Here is a 21,342-nt window from a genome sequence, read left to right on the forward strand (position 1 = left end):
TATACCCTTTCTCCAGTCACTAATCTTGTAGTTTAGTACGAATGATGAAAGTGATAAGCTAATGAGGAGCTCCATCCTGCAGTCCCGAATCCCACTTCTAAATCATGTAACTGAGCAAGTCAGTTTAATAGTCAATGCTTCTACGGTGCCCCTGTAAAAAACACCTCGCTCTATCACACCAACCACCTGCATGTCCTCTCTCACCACATCGATAAACCTTATCTTAGGCCTCCCTCTTTTCCTCTTACGTGGTAGCTTCATCCTTAGCATCCTTTTCCCAATATACCCAGCATCCCTCCTCAGCACATGTCCAAACCAATGCAATATCGCCTCTCTGGCTTTGTCTCCAAACCGTCTAACCTGGGCTGACCATCTAATATACTTATTCCTAATCCTGTCTACCCTCCTCACACCCAGTGCAAATCTTAACATTTTTAACTCTGCCACATCCAGCTCTGACTCCTGCCTTTTTGTCAGTGCTGTCTTCAACGCATATAACATAGCGGGTCTTACTACCCTCTTGTAGACTATATACTACAAAGCATAAGAGTGAAAAATTGTTATAATGAGAAAAACATTGAACATATGTTTCATAGTAGATAACAAGAGTTGAAGAGAATATGTGAGGAAAAATTCAAATCATATAATTTTTATATAGATTAGTATGTGATAAATGAGACCTGAGAAAATTCTAATAAGATATTTAAAGATATATCAGAGATTACATGATTAGAGGCAGTGAGGTGAAATTGAATGATGACTTAGTGTGAGAGAGGTGCTCATAGTATGGTTATAGAAGAAAAAGGAAGAAGGATGGAGAGAAGGAGATTACAAGATAAGTGCAAGGTAGGGTGTCTTACGGTAGCTTAGGTGAGTAGGGAGGATAGAGAAAGAGGTAGAGCAAAGGTCTGCAGAGATGAAGTAAATAAGGTAAGGTAGTGGGGAAAACAAAAAAGTGTGGAGTAGGAGGCTGCAGAGGATTGTGAAGTGTGATCTAGGTTGAATGGGGTGAGTGAAGTATAGTGAGTAAGTTCAGCCAGAACTGGCACAGGAGCAGGTCCAAGATTTTGTAAGGTATTCTTTTAGGAAGCATTTAAATGTGGGTAGGTTAGTAGGTTAGAAACAGTTCTGGTGGTTAGAGGTAATGAGTTCCATTTTTTGCTTTTGAGTATGAGTATAGGCTTTGTCCAGGGGATTTATTGATTTAGTTGACGTTTGTTTTCCAGGATAGTCCATAGGGCCACAAGAGCCCATTTTCAATGGAGTCCTGGGGAGAAAAGCTCCAGAAAAATACAAGTTAAGTTAAACATTTCAGTGTTAGAAAAGAACAGATCATAAACATTGCAGTGTTAGTAAAGAACAAATCATAAACATTGCAGTGTTAGTAAAGAACAAATCATAAACATTGCAGTGTTAAGTAAAGAACAAATCATTAACATCGCAGTGTTAGTAAAGAACAGATCATAAACATCGCAGTGTTAAGTAAAGAACAAATCATTAACATCGCAGTGTTAGTAAAGAACAGATCATAAACATCGCAGTGTTAAGTAAAGAACACATCATTAACATCGCAGTGTTAGTAAAGAACAGATCATAAACATTGCAGTGTTAGTAAAGAACAAATCATAAACATTGCAGTGTTAGTAAAGAACAAATCATAAACATTGCAGTGTTAGTAAAGAACAGATCATAAACATTGCAGTGTTAAGTAAAGAACAAATCATTAACATTGCAGTATTAGTAAAGAACAAATCAAAGAAATGTTGAATTACAAAAATTGCATAGATTAAGTAAGTAGAAAAAGAAAATAAAAAGGTTTTGTTTTTTTTTCCTGAATTACATCAGGTACATTTGGTCGTTGGTCATATACATCACTAGTGATGGAGAACTAAAGGAGACAGTGGTAGGTAAGTGGGTAAGAAAATCTGACAAGAAAGTGTAGTTAGAATTGGGTAGGATGGGAGTACGAACATTTCCATTGTGAAGTAAGGTGTGAGTGCACAGAGGTTTTAAACAAGGAGAGACTGCTAGTGGTGCGGATAGGAGAAGGGAGAGAGTTCCAAAGGCGAGCTAGAGAGAAGGACATCAGATGATTCCCAACTGGACGTGTGGGTTTGTGTAGTTTAATGAGGTTTTGGGAATTGGATCTCAGGAGTCGGTCTGGTGTGTGCATTTCAAAGGTGTTTGCTAGTGATGGGCAGAGAGATGGGTTATGAATGAGTTTATGTGCTTGGATGAGTTGGGTATAAGTTAATAAGTTAGGTAACTCTTGCCAACCTAATTGGTGCAGGGAACTGCAGTGGTGGAAGAGGCTCTATGACCTGCAGCAAACTTGGATATTCTGTTATAACAAGATGAGAGTTTTGTTTTGAGGGAAGATTGTAGGTTGGTGAGGATAGTTGCACCATATAATAGGGAAGGGATAAGGCATGTATTGGCTACTGTAATCCTGGTGGGGGGAGAGATAACGTGACTATGACGGTAAAGCATACCGAATTTTTGTATGGGTTTTTTTGATATTTACATGTAGATGCTTATCAAATTTTAATTGATCATCAATGGTTATTCCTAGTAATTTTGCTTCAGAGACAACTTCTAGGGGAGTATTATTTTTACTGGTGATTATGAACGATTGTTTATCTATGGAAGAGGTTTTAGAGGCATTGAATAGCATAAGTTTTGTTTTGGTTGCATTAAGGGCCAGATGGTTATCTAGCATCAACTGCTCAGTAGAAGAGAATGCAGCTTGTGTAAGATTGTTAAGAGTTGTGATGGAAGGAGAGGAACAGATTATAGTGGAATTGTCTGCATATTGAACGAGGCTGGAGTTTGGGATGTCTTGGTAAAAATCGTTGCTAAATATGTTAAACAGTAGGGGGCCTAGAATGCAACCTTGTGGGACACCTGTGGATATAGTAAGGAAGGGTGAGGTAGCTTTTTTCCATTTTACTGCCTGTTTGTGAGATAGCTTGAGATCCACTGGGTAGAGGAAGGGGATAGGTTAGGTTTAGAGAGTTTGGTTAGAAGCAGGTTATGGGAAATTATGTCAAATGCCTTAGAGAGGTCGAGGAGAAGAGTGGATATGAAGTGACCAGAATCATGGGCTTTGTTGATTGTTTCTAGAAAGGAGAGAAGGGCAGTGGAGGTACTATGACCTGGTCTAAAGCCATGTTGTGTGGGGGTAAGAAGGTTATTATTAATGAGACAGGGTAAGAGTTGTTTGTGTACACACTTTTCGAGAAGCTTAGAAATAGGGGATAGAATGGATCTGGGGCAGAAGTTAGTAATGTTATTATTACTGCCGCCTTTGTGGAGGGGAATTATAAAGGCTTTCTTCCAGAGTTGGGTGACCTGGCATTCTACGATGGACCAATTAATTAGTATACTGACAGGGAAGGCTATTTCTTCCGCAGCTATTTGTAGGAAGTAGGAGGGGATTTCATCAGGGGCATTGGAACCAGGCTTTAATTTTAGGAGAAGTTTTTTTACATTAGATGTGGAGATGGGTTTGAAGGAGAAAGGTGGTGGTTGAGGACAGGGGTAGTCAGGGGAGATAGGGGTGGGTAATGGTTGATGAGAGGCTACTGAATTGTTGGTGAAGGATGATATTAGTTTGCTGATGGAGTCAATGAAAAAGGAATTAAACTGGGTTGCTAAGTCCAGGTCGGTTGCATCTGGGTTGGGGCTAGGGTTTACTGTTTTACCAGGGTTGAGGAGAGATGAAATTCCTTTCCAAAATAACTTGAGATTGGTATTGTGGTTAGTTTGGAGGGTAGTGAAATATACACGAACCACAAAGATAATTGATAAGAAAAAGAAGAACCACTAGATGCCAGGAACTCCACTTCTTGAAGTCAATTTCACAAATACAGTTTATTCAGCGACTGCAGAATTAATTGTCAGCACCAATGAAGATAATCCAATAAACAATATCATAGGAAAAACAAGCTGGAACAACAGCTAATATTACAGAATATCACAAAAGCGTGATGCCAGAATAACACAAATGCCAATATAACCTCGTAGTACCTCGGCCAAATAGCCTTTACAGAGTCAGAGGGTAGTGAAATATACTTTGTAGTGAAATATACTTTGCGGTCAGAGGGTATACTTTTTTTACTTTGTTTTGTAATGTTTTATATTCAGTGAGGGTGACAGAGGTTTATCATGTCCAGGCTTTGTCGCGTAGACGCATGGTGGCTAAAGTGGTTTTGGTTAGCCAGGGTACGGAGTTACTTTTTATACGTTTAGTTTTTAGTGGGGCAAATAAGTTGAGTAGATCTATGAAAGTGGTGTTGAAGTAGGAAAGAGCATTGCCTAAAGGAAGGGTTTTTAATGGGTTCCAGTTGGTGTTTTTTAGTGTGTTGGCCAAAGTTTCAGGATTGAAGTATTTTAAACAGCGAGTAGAGGTGTAGAAGTGGGTTAGTTGCATAGTGGAGGGGAGGCGATGGGAAAAAGTGGGGAAATGGTCTGCTAGTGAGTCTGGGAGAATGCCACCATCTGAGATATAGTGAGTATGGGCTTTATTTATGTTGAGAAGTTTGTCTTCTGATCTAAGAGTTCTTTTTGGAAAATAAATGTTGATTAAAGGGGTATGAGCTGGGCAGGCTAATGGTTTCTGTATGATTTTATGGATTGATATAAGGTGAATCCTTATAACAGAAAACAAGAGGTGGGGGGTGAGTTCCAGACAGCTAAGGACATGCAGAGCTTTACAGTGATGGGTAAAGGAGGATGAATTAGTAGCAAACTTAGCAGTTTTGCTGTAGCAGCTTTTATGTTTGTTTTTTTATGGAGGATTACAAATTGGTTAGAATTGGTGCTCCATAGAGTAGGCAGGTTTTGGCTAGAATAATTTTTGTGGGTGTGCTCAGAAAATGTTTGTTTCTGTATAGCATGCCTAGTTTTTTATGAGTTTTCTTGATATTGCTTTGTATGTAGAGGACAAATTTAAGATTATCATCTATTATGACTCTTAACAGTTTGGTATGGTATACTAACTTGATTTCAGTGCTATTTGTCAAAAAGATTTTGAAATATGCTTTGTTAGGGGTGTGAGTTTTGGGGGGTTAAGAGGAGGAGTTTGTTTTTTGGGGGTTGAGTAGGAGTTGTGCCATTGTAAGCCAGTTTTCAATAGTGACAACAACTTACTGAGTGATTTCCTGGAGGCGAGTTAGGTGTTTGAAGAGGAGATGATGGCAGAGTCATCTGCATATTGAATCAAGGTGCCTTCACAAGAAGATGAATCTAGCTTATTGAGAATATTGAACAGTAGATGGCCAAGGATGGATCTTTATGGGACTCCTGTGGAAGTGGGAAGGTATGCAGAGATGGATCCTTGCCATTTTACAGCTTGTTGCCTGCTAGCAATGTAACTAGAGAACCACTGAATAAATGGAAATTCTATACCCAGGGTGGAAAGCTGATTGAGGAGTTTACTGTGAGAGACCACGTCAAAGGCTTTTGATAGATCTAGAAATACTGAAGATACAAGTTTTATTATATGGTATTATAAGTGCAAAAAATTCTCAATAGAGGTACCAGAACTAAACTGCATTCACTATCCTTGCTTAACCAGTGACATGAGACAAATTGTGCTGTGTTACAGGATAGGAATGCACAATGAAGTGAATTACATATTATAAATCAAAGGTGAGTATATAATTTACCCAGTATGCCCTAGTACATCTGGAAAATTCTGTGTTAACTGATGTAGCATCATATCAATGTCAGCATGGATTGGAGCAGATCAGTCTTGAGTACCGAGTCATTTTTGTCCAGAGAATAATCTGCATTATGAAATTATGGCCACAGCTTCAAAAATGTAGAATATTTGATGCATATGCTAAAATATTAAAAATGGTACAGGAGGTCATTCTCTTTAGCTCAACTTGAAACACTGAAATTCTGTGTTAAAAAATTTGGGAATCATGATATCTTGTGAAACACAAATGCAACATCTGACAAGTTTATGTATTGTGTTTCAAAAATCTTTTTTTTTTTCAAGTTCCTTAAAAAAGAAGAAAGGCAAATGCTTAACTTTTTGTGTAAAAGGCAAGTATTTGCCATTTTCTTTAAAAAATGGCATCATTGGAGGCAATAATAATAATTATAAGGAGCATGGGGATACAGGGCACTGTCTGCTTCATGGGGAGGGTGCAAAGAATTGTCCAAAACATAAAACTAAGTTTGGATAAATGGAAATTTATAAATGTCTGGTCATAATTTTGCACATAAGATAAAATGTTCATTATTTTGGAAACCCAAGATTTTCTAAGGTATAAATTATAATGGTATGATCATTATAAAGTGCATGTGTATGTAGGTGGCTAGTTATCATTATAACTACAAAAAGTCTGTAGTATCTATAATTATTTCAAGCAGCTAGAAATAGAACAATGCATTTGAAACTATCATCTAGGATATTTTATACCCTAGAAAGCTAAGTAAAATTAGTTAATTTACAGGTGCCATTTGTTGTTATGGTGAACCCTGTATCTATGTTCTTATTCTGGGTGGAAGTGTTTAGAGTGTGTATACCCAAGTGGAAAGCACATGCCTACAATCTTTAGTCTAAGAAACTGCAGTTAAACTAAATCCAGTCTTATTTTTGCTATGTTTCCTTCAGTAGCTCATTGTTTTCTTATATCTTAGTGTTTGAAGCTACTAAAACATGTTTTAGATTTATGAAGAGTAGAGCTATCCCAGTATTAAATAATTCCTTTTAAAACACAATTCTTTAGAATATTTGTAGTTTGAAAAATGTAATGCAACTTTAATGATAAATAAACAAATATGAATTTTTCTTTTCTTTTCTATGGCATGTTTTTGCTCCCATGTTTGCTATCATTAAATCTCCCTCTGGGGGGGGGGGGGCTTTCATCTAGAGTCAGGGCAAGAGTTGTTTAGTGGGGGTTGTCACTTAGGTAGCCATGAGGGTTCTTTATGCCCTCATCAGCATCCTGAATATGATGGCATTTGTGATGGTCTAACCCCATATTTACTATGGGTCAATGGTGAGCTGCATCAGCACTGAGACTCACATTGCCTTCCTGGATGGATGCACACTCCCCTACACCAGCTATAAGGGCTATCATCAATTATGGCATGCTGAGCCTAACATTTGCCCCCCAGCCATGCATTTGGATCCATATTATTCTTCTGAAAGGATCTCCTCAGTACACAGCTTGCCCTATTCCCCCCATGGGCATACCAATCATCCCTCACCAGCAATGCCAAGTGATCAAGCTATTAATCAAACTTAGGTCACCAGGGCCATAGTCAGGCCATTATCCTTCTATACCACTAGTGTGGGCAAGCTTTTTGAATTTTTTCATTTTGTATAATTGAGGGAAGAATATCAGTGCAATCTACAAAAAGCAAAAAAAAGTGAGGCTGTAAGTACAAATCACCTGCTACTGCAGCAAAAGAAAAAACATACCTCAAACTGGGGCCAATTCATTGGCATCCCAGGGCCTCGCTGGCTTCTCCACCACTTAAGATCTTCTTGCTCACTGACAGATGATATCGTTTGGAGAAGGTCACCATAGATAACTTTGGCACTGTAGGACAAACAAATGCAGAGAGGTAGAAAGTTAACAACCTGGAGGGGTCTGGCAATTGGGGACTTTCACATAGAGAAATTGTTTGCTGGTATATGATGCTGTATTAGCTGACTTAGGATGTAAAGCATTAAATAATTTAATAATCCTGTTCTTTGGATATTGTTTGGTACAGAGTACACTCTTTACATATACATTATAAACAACGTAGTACGTAGTGTTTAATATTAAATACACCACTTAAGTATGAATAGTAGAAACCTCATTTAACTACACAGTTTTTCCTCTGCAAGCAGCAAATTTTCCTTGCCACTTTTGTTTGTTGATTTTTAAGTTAATGTCTGCATAATTCTTCAGTGGATTGGGCTCAGTTATTATTCTCTGAAGACCTTTCAGCATTATGCTCCTTTAAATCTTGAGGGAGGACTTAGTCTTGGCCTTTGTAACAGTAACTGCCTCTGACAGTGCTGGATTCCTTTAGACTCAGTGAACATGGCACTCATCTTGTGACCTAAGGAATGACACAGAGCCACAAAGCTGTTACTGCTTGCTGACCAACTGACTTGGTTGATATGGTATACATTAATGTGTGCACCGATACCTTAAGGACCAGCTGTTATTGTCTTCATAGTTTGACAGAAACCATATTTATACGTGGTTTATCTTGTACTGTATGACATGACCTGCATATTACTTACCTGGTATTTATTTATGATGTAATCTGAATTACAATGATAAGCTTATTCATGATGAAATCATCTGACTCCTGTTTTTTTTTTTTTTTGTAGATTTTGACATTATAAGGATGGCGGAGTGGTGCGCAGGTAGCATTGTCACCAGACAGCTAAAGGTCCTCCTGTTCGATTCTAGGCTGGGGTGCCTTCTGTGTGGAGTCTGCATGTCCTCCCTGCATTCGTGTGGGTTTCCTCCGGGTGCTCCGGGGTCCTCCCACATTACAAAAACATGCATCTGGAGCGTTTCTCCCAGGGCTTCCACTGAAAATTGGCTTCGTTCCAAGTCAGACTTTCCCGGTAAACAAATGTTAAATAAAATTAAAAAAAAAATAAAATAAAATAAATAAGAAATCTGACATCAATGAATATGTCACTAGAGAGGGTTGGGACTTTAGGCAAGGGTTATGGAATGGAGGCACATAAAGAGAGGGAAACATACCATACATTCATGCAGATTGCACAGCACTCTTTAGGTAGAAAAAATAATGGTAGAGCATGTATGGAATTCATATTGAACTGTACTAGATTATGTTTTCAATAAAGTGTTAGTAGCACTTTCAGTAACCATGAATGTATGAACTTAATATTAACTACCAGGAAAATGCCTTAAGCTATTCTTAAGGAAATTTTTGTGGCAAGTCAAGCATCTTTTGGATTTTTTTGCCGTAATACAGTACAGTCTTTCTGGACGAACTATTTTAATTTTGGTACTGGGCTACAGGGATATGGTACAGTTTAAAGAATCCTACAATACAGAATGCACTTCAAGAAAAACCCATGAAGGGAAATGCAAGTGTTTGAACAACACTTGGAATTCCACCCACTAAAGTTAAACACTAAAGTCTTCATTTTATTTGTTGGAGGACTTCAGCTGGCCAAATACTCCTCCCCTACCCTTAACTTCATTTCATTATATAATCAACTTCAAGTTCATACTTACTTGAGGTAAAGAATCAAACTCTTAAGTTGTAGTGACCACATTCAACAACCATTTAATGATGAAAATGGTGAGGAAAAAAGTTATGTTTAATCCTAAGACACCTGGCTCCCAAGGGCACTGGATATAAACGATGGTGGATATGGCTGATTACAGTGTAGCTCTTGACTCATTCACTCAAGCCCAAGTGGTGGTGTGGGTAATGGAATAAAGTACAAGCCATTTGTAGAATATGCCATCACACTGTAAGGAGGACAAGGAGGACAAGGCAAGGGCAGTTTGTGATATCTATGTAATCCGCAGTCAAAAGTTTGCACCAGCTCTTTATCAAAGGACATTATAAATCATTGCATCTAAAGATTTGAAGACTAGAGCAATGTTCTTGGGGTGGAGTGGGTGTGCAGAGGCAGAACACCAATAGCACCATTGCTAGGGACTCAAGTAGCTTCTGGGGACAACCACTTTTATCACACCTAGCTGCAGTAAGGTATGCATGAAAGTTGTGTGCTTTTATAAAATGCATAAAGACCCATCAGAGTAAGCAGGACAAAGAACCATAAAGGAGACCTAGACAACAATACTGCATAAAAATACATAATCCTATCTTACTTAAACAAAACTGCTTGTGAAGATGCTTGCAGGAAATTGCACAGCTGTTACTTTAGTAGTCGGCATCTATAAGGTATTCCTGTGTATTTTACTGGCCTTGGTATGTTTTTACAAATAGCTTTTTAATGGATCACTTTATCAGGATAGAGATTGGGTAAACCAGTACATCTACTGCAATTTTAATATATTCTGCTGGAAGCTTCAGTAGCTAAAGTCTTCAGATTAGGAAGATAATGTCTAAAAATTGATGCTAGGACAGGTTGAAGACTGAATAAAATGGCTGATTGTTAGTACTGGTAGGGATAGTGAGGAGGGTATAGAGTTGTCTTTAAGTAGGTTTAAGTACCATTTGCATAAAACAAGTATTGAATTGAGTAGCAGTGCTATTGGTATTGTTATTGGTGGTTGGGGGGGGGTGTAGTAGTCTGTTCTGGGTAAAGTAGATTATTCCAAAGAGGCAGCAGTAGTTGGGAGATAAATCTGTCCCTCCAGCATGTCTTGTTTAAGTCACAGGCCATAATTAGGTCCCTGGAATGGGTAGCCCTAGTCCTGTTTGATTTACAGATATGCAGCAAGTTCATTAGGTTTGGGTCTTGGACTGATTTGTAGGCCAAGCATTAGTATCCCTTAAGAAGTCAATACGATATGGAGTATAGTGACAGGGACTTTAGTTGGTCAGTGCAAGGGCACATGCTGGACCCCCTTGATCCTCTTTGTTAGAAACCTCTGAGGTCTCTCTAATTGCAGTAGGTGCTTACTACAGTAGATGCCAAACTGGGCATTATACTCAATTATGAGCTGGATATGTGCTGAGTATGGGGGGGTTATACCTTCTTTTGCTCTCAAGGTGATGCCTTTACTAATCAAGTGTGCTACGTAGAAAGCTTTCCTTTCTACAGCAGACACATGGTGGTCAAATATAAGGTTGCAGTCAACTTATAATCTCAGGTCTCTTACCATTTCATTTGTACTTAGGGTATTGTTGTTGATTTAATAGTGTGAGGGGACATTGTTTGTGCTGAAGGGAATGATGATACATTTATTTGCATTCAGTTTGAGACTGAGGACTTCAGCTTGCCAAATACTCCTTGAGAGTGTTGCACCTCCCCTACCCTTAACTTCAGTCATTGATCTGTGTGAGAAGCTCCTGGAGTATACTGACATCATTTGGGGATTCAATGATTGCACCTAGTTTGCAGTCATCTGCAAACTTTGTTAGCCACAACCCCTTAGTTTTGACCTGAAGTTCTGAGAAGTATATACCAAACATTAGGGGGCCCAGCACTGACCCCTATGACACCCTACTGGTAACAGGTCTGCTGGCTGATGTGAAATCACTCAGTTTGATAGTGTGTGTCTGGTTTATGAGCCAGTTGGCAACCCATCTTACAACAAAGGGTTTTACATTCAGTTTGCTAAGTTTATCGGTAATGCCCGAATGTGGAATTGTGTTGAAAGCCTTTGTCAGGTTGAGGTATGCTGTGTGCAAAGATTTGCCTTTGGTCACATTTTCAAAGAAATCCACCAGATTTAACAGGCAGGATCTGCCCTTCACAAAGCCGAATTGGGTAGGATCCAGGGTTTGGAGGTCACCTATGTCTTTATATATGAGTTTCATAATGATATGTTCCATGACCTTACAGATGAGGCTGGTCAGGCTTATGGGTCTGTAATTCCCCGGGTCTGTTGCTAGGCCACCTTTGAGGAGGGGAATAACTGTTGCTGTTTTCCATTCTGCAGGAACAAAGCCCGTGGCTGGGCTATGACTGAAAAGGGTACTTAGTGGTGATGCTAGTTCATACTTTAGCCTGTTTAGGAGACAGTCTGGGATGTTGTCTGGTCCCATAGAGGCTGTATTTTTTGCCTTGGATAAGGCTTTGAAGACCTGCTCTTCAGATATGTAGGGTGGGGTGGGGGGGGGGGTTGGGGGAAGGTTTGTTGTAAGTCAGGCGGGAATAAGGGAGTAAAATTTTCACCAAAACTATCTGCTAGCAGGTTTGTTTGCTGTCTCTGTGGGATCAATGTGTGTGATACCATTGGCTACTAGTTCTGCACATACTTGGGTCCTACCTTTTAGGTTATGTACATAGCTGTAAAAGGTCTTATGGTTGTCCTTGGCTGTACTGGGTTCCTATCAGCTGACTGAAGAAGCAGGTTAGCAAATGCAACTTGGTCGAGCTGTGAACGCTGAAATGGCAAAATATCAAAGCGGCATGTAAGCGAATTCTTTCCCTAGGAAAGAATTTGCTTGGCCGCTTCGGTAGTTTGCCTTTTTCGGCATTATAGTGCGGTCTTGGAGTTGGTATATTAAAGTAGGGGGGTGTGGGAGGTGAAGCCCCCCACTTAATATCATGTATTTTCTTTTTTTTTCTTTTTTTTTTTGTTGGAACAGTGATTTTTTTTTCCCTTGGAAAAAAATCGCTGTTCTGATAGTTCAGTTTTGTAAGCTTTCGCTTACATGGGGTTGATTAATCACCGTTCACTAACCTAAGCGTTCAGTGATCTAATATAGACCCGCTGTACTTGCTAAGTTTCTCTCAAAGGAGCCCTTGGAGGATTTGACAAGTAGTCTTATTAACTTGTTGAGGCTGAGGAGGGTGCTTTTCCATTTTTGGGCCTTGCCTTTGTTTTTTTGGACAGCAACTTTTTGCATTTATTGTAAAGTTTGTTGATGCTGGATGTCCACCATGGCAGCTTGTTTTTACTTGGGGCTCTGGCTTTGATTCTTTCTGGTACGGCTGAGTTTATACACCTATGCAAGTGATTGTACAGGGCTTTGGTGTAAGCTTTGGTGTAGTTACCACTTCCAGCTTGGGGTGGGGCTTGGAATGCATTTATACCTTCACCTAGGAGGGTATGGTTTGCTCTGGTGAAGTTTTTTAGTCTGATTTCACCCTTTGTGAGTTCTGGTGTGAGTGCCAGTTTGATGGTGACTGACCTGTGGTCAGTTTTAACTAATGAGGGTCTGACAGTTGCGGCAGTGCATCTGTTTGACATGTTGGTGAGGACCAGATCCAGAATGTTTGTTCTCTTTGTCAGGGTATGGACAATTTTTTCCAGGGCATATGAATTAACAAAGTTAAGGAACTTTTAGGTTAGTGAGTTAGGGCTATATTAGGTTTCCCAGTTGATGGAGGGATAATTGAAATCTTCTCTAACCAGTGTGTTCGGTAAAATTTGGATTGTCTCCAGTTTGGTCAAGTAGGCTCCATGGGCATCTGACCCATGGAGGGGGATGTATAACTGTCTTTGACTTGAATGGGGGTCTTACCCACTGTAACCTGGAGCTGGAGTAACTCTATGGAGTTGTCCATCTAACTAGACAGGAGGTGAATTTAGCTCTAATATAGACTGAAACACCACCTCCTTTGGTTTTCATTTTGCGGTCTAAAGGTGTGAAAGGCATTGTAGCCTTGCAAGGCCAGAGTACTCTCTGAGGCCTTGAATCAGGTTTCTGTGACTGCACAGACATCTACATCTTCTAGTGACAGAAGTGCTTCCAGGGAGTGCAGTGTTTGGTTTAAGTTTCTAGAATTTAGTAGCATGACCCTTATTTTGTTCTGACTGGTTACTTTCACATTGGTAATGTTGTTTTCAAAACCTTGCCTAAAAAAGGCACTATGGAGGAGACATATTTATAGGGAAAAGGGCAGGTATTTTGAAAGATGGTAGCAGCACAGTCATTTAATGTGCACATATGACATTCTGAGCTACTCATCTGATAATAGGTTTGGGGGGGGGGTGGTGGTGGTCCAGATGTCTGAAAGTTGGCTTGCAATTCCAAAAATGTTGTGTACATCTTGGTGTGGGGGTATTCAAGTGATTCTGAGGTTTCTAACATAGTTAAAGACTTTGTGGTTATCCTTCAACTGGGTAGCTATTTTTCCTCCTATCTAGCTTTGGTTGATTTGATTAGGGTCTAGAGTTCCCTGCTAAGTTTAGGAAGAATGTTTCTAGTATCATGAGAGCTAAGCTTATTTTTCCATTATTATTTATTTTATAATAGAACCTGTTTATATTTGGGTTCAACTATTGAGGTTTATTTTTAAATGTGGCATTGTATAACTTCAAAGATAGACAGCTGCATCTATACATCTATTTACTTGTGCATAGAATTTGGCAGTAAAGAACTCTGCATAAATAGTGTGGTCATCAGATTGGAAGGGGATTTTGAATTTTGGCAGGTCATCACTCAGTTTTAGTAGATTAGCCTTAACTTAGCCTCTGGATATTGAGGTATTGGAATTAGCTTCCATATTCAGTCTAATTGTAAATGTGACTGATTTGTGGTCTGATTTAACCATGGAGGAAGTTACTACTGGTAGGGAACAAAGCTGCCCCATATTGGTAAGGATCAAGTCCAGGATTTTGTTATCCTTAGTTGGGGTGCAGACTAACTGGTCAGGAGGGATTGTACCAATGAAGTCTAGAAATTTCTTGGTGTACATGTTTGAGGATGTGTAAGTCTCACAGTTGATGTTGGAGTGGTTGATGTCACCAAAGAGAATGTTGTTTGGCTCAATGCATATAGACTCCGTACTATTTAGGAAGGAGTTATGTCTGAGGGGGACCCAGCAGGGGGTTCTATATTTAGCTATGATATGATAAGGGGTTTTATTGACAGTAAATTGGGTACGGAGGAGTTCCAGGTTGTTATCTTGCCTAATGAGTGTGGAAGTGTATTTTTTAAGAATATGGAGACTAACACCTTTAGTACCTTTTTCTAGTGTAGTGGGCCTGAATATGTGGTGGGCATTGATATCTTTTATTGATAGATTGTTCTCTTTGGTCTTAAATCATGTTTCAGTGATAATGCATAAATTAAAGTGTTCCATGGTAAGGAATGCTTGTAAGGAGTGGAATTTTTGTTAAGATTCCTAGTGACAAGCAGCAATATCTTTATGTTATCCAGATTCTATTTTGTTATGTTAGAAGCTTCTGAATACAACTGGTCTGCCATAACACAGCATGAACCTAATGTATGAAACCTCATGTTTATTCAAGTAAAATGTTGAGTTACTCTTCTGACTGGTACAGCTCTCTTCAGAAATATAACAAGACTAGGTAAGTTTGCTTCATAGACTATAATGTAAGATTACGTTCTACAGCCCTGGTATAGTTTTAGATGGGAAAGTAACAGCTTAGACACTTGTTGATATTCCTAAATAGATGTACAAGCTTGATACCACTCTCTGTTACTCTGTGGGCTATATTCATAGAGATACCGTGCTACAGTAAAGGATGTTTTGCACACTAGAATGGCATACTAAGCCTTGTATAATTTTCAAAACAGGCTCACATAAGAGGTTTTGCACAATCCTGTTCCACTGCAAACAAACCACCAATCTATAACCTAATGAGGCCATCCTCAACCACGTGCCATTAATCAAGGCAGTACCTGTGCATCTCAGCTTGTCCTAGCAACATTAAGCTATGGGACAACAATTTTACTTATTTATTTATTTATTTATTTATTTATTTATTTATTCATTCATTCATCCATCCTTTGTTGACCAAGTTAGCTTCACTAGGCTAGTGGCTTTTTCAGAGGAGACCTGAGGTGGTATTTATAGTTCTAAGGGAAATTTGGTCAGGGCATTGGAGGATTTCCCCTGCTCATCATGATGAACTGGAAGGAGTTTGTGTGCATTAATCCTTGCAGAGCAGAGCTGTGAGGAAAAAGAGAGGGCATGTTTGGATGCTGTTGAAAACTGTGATTAGGATTTGGAGAGTATTTTCCAGAAAAAACTTTTTGAACAAAGCAGGACAGTAGATGTAGAGGAGTTGCTTTCATAAATTGATTGTTTAATTATAACCCCCCAAGTCGGGATGGTTGTGGGATGATGTATTGCAGGAATTGATGGGACAGGAGGAACTGGAGAGCAGAGAAGCAGCTTCATGGGCAGATAGTGTGAATAGAAAATATCCAGACAAGGGCAGTGACAATAATGAGAAATCAGAAAGCAAAAAAGGGATAGAAAACAGAAAGAAGGACATATGCAAATGTTACAGCAGTGAGAAAGGACAGGAAACAAGGGACAAGAGAAAGAGTACATAAAGGTTATGTGGCTAAAACTCAAACAAAAGAAAATAAACTTCTGGACAGATACAATATTTGAGACTAGGCAATATTGCCACAAGGAATTACAGCACCAGAAGTAAGAGCATTCATATTAATTGGGAAAGAGACTTTTTGTGACATTATTTTTGAAACAGAGGATGGACTTGAAAACCTGATAAATAGATAGAAAAAAATAGTCATGTGTTTATATGGAACAATTTTGTAATAATGGTACCGAATAGAGAGACTGATGGACACTGAAGAACAGAATTTACAAAAAATATTTGAAGGCTTGTGTCATAATGTTGTTAATATAGTTACAGTTTATATGAATGGGATTATGGACAAGATGATGGGACTGTACATTTTGAAAATCATGAATGGGAAGATACAGCATATTCCAAATGTAAAATATACTGATGGAATACAGGGCTGTATGAATTATTTGGGACAACCAAAGACATTTTTTTTTGTCTGGGGCAGAAGGTCATTTAATTGAAAATGTGATATAAGGAGATGCAGATTGTGTAGGAAAAGGGGACGATAGTATGAATTGTAAAAACTGGAGCACATTTAGATGGGACTGTAATGAGAAAATGTATTATGGGATGTACATGATGATGAGCAAAAAGAACAAAAAGATGAAGAAACAGAAGTGGAAGAACTAGGGGGAGAAGATTTTGGAGAAATACAGGAAAATAGTGTTTTAAAACAGAACGGGAAATGTGAAGGGAGATGCGCATTCTACAGAAGTTAGAGACAGAGTACTGGAGAAAGGAAAGAAAAAATAGATGGCATGTAGTCAAGGGGGGAAATTCTATTGATAAAAGAGTTATAAAGATTGAAAAAGAAAATTTAGAGAAGAGGGGGGAAAATTTAAATAATCTGTTTTTTGGTGTCCTTATGTTTATGTAGGAGTTTAAGAGGAAGAAAATATAAAGGGAAAAGGCAATTATTAGAATGTTAGAAGTAAAATATAAGGAGTTGTGGCAAGAATTCAGAGGGAAAAGGGTACATGGAAAAAGAAAATATTGGAGTGGAAGATAAATATTTACAAAATTGAGAAAAAAATGAGAAAAGGTATGAGGATAGTATGGAGGAACAATTTTACATTTATCTTTCGAGAAGGTTATGGATGGAAATAAAAGAGACTATTAAGAAGAGGAGGGAAGGATTTAAATCAAGGTAGGAGGGACAGGACATTTTTTAGAGATTAAGGATTAAGAAATGACCAGTAAAAGAAGAAGAAATGAATTATAAAGCAGTAGAATATAGAAAGTGTCTAGCATGTAGAGAAAGGGAATCTATGGAGCAAGCTTATTAGAATGTTCAAGGGTAAAAAAAGTACGGGGAGAAGTGAAGAAGCAAAATAACTGGGACTGGTTGGGAAAGATAGGAATGGAAAATCTTGTGCATGCAATGTATAAACTAAAAAAGACAAAAATGGTAGATAAATCATTCTTGTACCATTTGTGAGAGATGCACCTACATTATGAATCTGGAATAACAGCTCTCTCACACAATACATAGCAATACAGAGCAGGTTATCGGCCCATGTACCACAGCTCCTACTCATGACACACAGCATACATGTAGAACAACATATGTGGAAGTACTCACAAAAAATCTACCTAAACACCAGAGACCTCCAAAACATATGCATACTAAACCAACCATAACACCCAAAACACACAATATGCATAATGACACAAGCACAAGTGTCTCACCATCAAAGGCCATAAGGCAACACATATCCACTCAATATATAGTACAGTTTTGTACCTACCATAAATGTAGATGTTCGAGTGTTCACCCTGCTGCAGTCATCACACTTGGGTTATCCTGTCGTCAGGCGGTCCCGCAGTTGGCCGGATTTCCAAAGTCTTGGTCTGATGTCGGTTGCTGTCGCCTCATCCCTGACGTCAGTGTGCCAGGGGTACATATATTGCAACCGTCGCCATTTTCTTCAGTTTTTCTTTCCCCAGATGTCAGGTGCCCCCAAAAAGGTGATCCAAATCAGTACCAAAAAGTGAGAACACTGTACAGATGCAAAAACCCTTCAGCTATAAGCAAATACATCAGTAAGGCATAGCAAAGGTTTAGCCAGTAGATCAGAGGGGTTGGAGGGAGGGTAACCTGGACTGCAGCAGGGTGAACTCTCGAACATCTACATTTATGGTAGGTACAAAACTGTACTATGTTCATCGTGTTACCCTGCTGCAGTCATCACACTTGGGTTGAGTCCCAAAGCTAAGGTAGGGTGGAGGCATTATAGAGGGTTAGTGGAGGCAATGAGTCCCTGCAGAACTGCAGTGGCGAAGCCTGCCCTGGACTTAGAATAAAGAGGTAAGCGATAGTGTTTGGAGAAGGTATGTACAGAACTCCAAGTTGCAGCTTCTAAAATTTCCTTGGTAGGAACCCCCCTGAGAAAGGCTGTAGAGGTAGCTGTTGCCCTGGTAGAGTTGGATCTAATGGTAGGAGGAACTGGTTTCCTATGATGGGTATAGCAGAATAGTATGCAATGGCCTATCCATTTAGAAATGGTTTGCTTGGAAATGGCCCTCCCTTGAGAAGCTGTAGCATAGGAAACAAAGAGCTGGTCAGTTTTTCTGAAAGTCTTAGTTTTATCCAAGTAATATCGAAGCTGCCTGTGAATGTCCAAGGAATGTAGGAGTCTCTCACCTTTGTTCTGTGGATTGGGGAAGAAAGTGGGTAGATGGATGGTTTGATTTAAAGCTACGCTGGAAACCACCTTAGGCATGAAGGAAGGATTAGTTCGTAGAGAAACTCTGTCTTGATGAAAAATGAGGAAAGGTTCCACTGCCATAAGTGTCTGTAATTCTGAAACTCTCCTAGCAGAAGTTATTGCCAGGAGCAGGGCAGTCTTCCAAGATAGGAACTGAAGGTCTGCAGAAAAAGCTGGTTCAAAGGGAGGTAATGTTAGTTTTTCCAGAACAAAGTTGAGGTCCCATGTAGGTGTAGGAGCTCTTCTAGGTGGTCTAAAATTTTTTGCCCCTCTGAGGAACTGCCTTAGGAGTGGATTTGAAAATAAAGGTGGATTTGTGTCGTAGTGAGCTGAAATAGCTGAAGCATGGATTTTAATTGAGGAGAAGGAAAGTCCTTTATGCAACATCTTAGCTAAATACTGCAGAATGTGAGGCATATGAGGCTGAGTTGTATCTAGGCCTTTAGCTTGGTTCCAAGCAGAAAAGCTTTTCCATTTGTCCGAGTAAGCCTTCCTGGTGCTTGGCCTCCTGGCTTCTAGAATAACATCCAGTACTGCTTGTGAAAGAGGGGCTGGTTGGCTGCTTAATTGATTTGCCATGCAGCCAGGTTTAAGGTTTTGATCTGGCTGTGTAGAATCTGCTTGTCTTGCTGTGTGAGCAAATGAGGTATTTGAGGCAATATCCATGGTGGACTGTGAGCCATATTCTTCAATAGTGGGTACCAGTGCTGGCATGGCCAGTCTGGGGCTATGAGAATCATTCGAGGTTTCTCCTTTTTGACCTTCAAAAGTACCTTTGTGAGAAGAGGTAATGGAGGAAAGGCATATGCTGTCAGGTTTTTCCAACTGAAGGAGAGAGCATCCACTTTCCAAGCTTGTTGGTGGAATGTCCTTGTACAAAATTTTGTCAGTTGGTAGTTTTGAGGACTGGCAAACAGGTCTATATGTGGTAGGCCCCATTTTTGAGTTATCATTGCAAATATTTGTGGGTCTAGCTTCCACTCGTGGGGATCTTTGATGTTTCTGCTTAGGTCATCTGCCAATGTGTTTTTCTGTCCTGGCAGGAAGTGAGCTTGTAACTGGACTTGGTAGGTCAGAGCTGTGTTCCATAAGATTATTGCTTGCCTGCAAAGAGGGTAGGAATGTGTGCCCCCTTGTTTGTTTATGTACCACATTACTGTGGTGTTGTCCGTCTTTATTGCCAGTTGTCCAGGTTGTAGTAGATCCTTGAAGGCTGTCAGAGCTTTCTGTACAGCTAGCATCTCTTTTTGGTTTATGTGCAGTTTTCTTTGTTCTGCAGTCCATAGGCCTTGAATGCAGGATAACTCAAGTGTGATGACTGCAGCAGGGTAACACGATGAGCATCTTAGTCATAGGAGACTCTATAGTGAGACACACAGACATCCTTCTCACCAGGCTGAACAAAGAGAAAGTCACAGTCAGCTGTCTTTCTGGTGCCAGGATTCGTCAGATCATTCAAGCACTCAAGTCTCTCAACAATGAGTACCGTTATGATTTGATCATAGCACATGTTGGTGTGAATGACTTGAGATGTACCTCCCTGGACTACATGAACAGAGACCTGATTGAGCTCTCTGATTATGTGTCACAGGCTATGTCCCTAGCCTTGAGCAGCATATTACCCTCACCTAGCATTACACCACAATATAAACAGAAAATCTTTGACTTCAATAATTGGCCTTGTTTCTGGTATCATTCTAAGGGGATTCCATTTCTGTCAGCCTGGGATAACATGATCAATAGACCTTGATGCTTTGTCAGAGATGGTCTTCATCTGTCACCCCTGGGATTTTGGCTACTGGCAAAGGTTCTTGCCACCCCCCCCATAGTGCCCTTTTTTAGGTAATATCACAAAGACAAAATTCCAGACGTAAATATTTCATCAAAAAACAACCTCAAGGTTATGCTGTAAACAATAGGAGTATTAACATGAAACTGCACTCACTGGAAGCAGTCCTCACCTTGGAAGATGCTGACATCTGTGCAGTCATTGAGACCTGGTTCAAGGTAGTGGAGAGCACCCCAGCCATACTGGGTTACACCTCCTACCACATGTTCAGACCATGAATGGAAGGCATGAAAACTAAAGGAGGCAGTGTATCAATATTTACTTAAGATAAATACACCTCCAGATTGGTTAAACAGTTGATTCCCTGGAGACACTTCATGTGCAACTAACTGTTGGTAGGACACCTATTCAAGTCATTGTCAGCTACAGGACCCCCTCCAAGAATTAAGACACTCACTCTGTCTACTTGGATCTACTGGAATCCATCAAGATACATCCAAACACCATGGTTCTGGATGATATTAATTACCCATCCATTGACTGGGTAAATTACTCATGCTCAAACTCACTTGCCCAAAGGTTCCTCGAGTTCATTAACTCCAACTCCTTGGACCAGCTGGTGGACACCCCAACTAGGGGTGACAACATATTGGATCTGGTGCTTACCAATATGGGGACCACTGTAGCACCCCCACTGTGAGGTCTTTCCTTGTCAGATCTACCCACAAATCAGTCTCATTCAAAGTAACTATCACACCAAATTTCCCACCTCCAGCAGCAACTAAATTAAAATAAATTCTCCAAAGCAGATTATATCCTTCTAAGGGATGGTATAAATAGCTTCACTGCACATCCTCCATCAGATGGAACTGTCAGCTATACAGAGTCATACACCAGTGCTTTT

General features: G+C 39.7%; 1 protein-coding gene across 2 annotated transcripts in view; it reads right to left on the reverse strand.

Annotated features, from left to right (window-relative positions):
• LOC122791387 (protein kinase C and casein kinase substrate in neurons protein 1-like) overlaps positions 1–21,342 on the reverse strand; it is an 821,887-nt gene that overhangs the window by 139,866 nt on the left and 660,679 nt on the right. For both annotated transcript variants that reach the window (XM_044059123.1, XM_044059124.1), the window contains exon 7: positions 7,442–7,562. In XM_044059123.1, coding sequence (XP_043915058.1) covers positions 7,442–7,562 — 121 coding nt within the window. The remainder of the gene's footprint in view (positions 1–7,441; positions 7,563–21,342) is intronic.

Source organism: Protopterus annectens, chromosome 17.part0 (assembly GCF_019279795.1).
Source record: "Protopterus annectens isolate FY-2018-M chromosome 17.part0, PAN1.0, whole genome shotgun sequence".
In the NCBI taxonomy this organism is placed as follows: Eukaryota; Metazoa; Chordata; order Ceratodontiformes; family Protopteridae; genus Protopterus; species Protopterus annectens.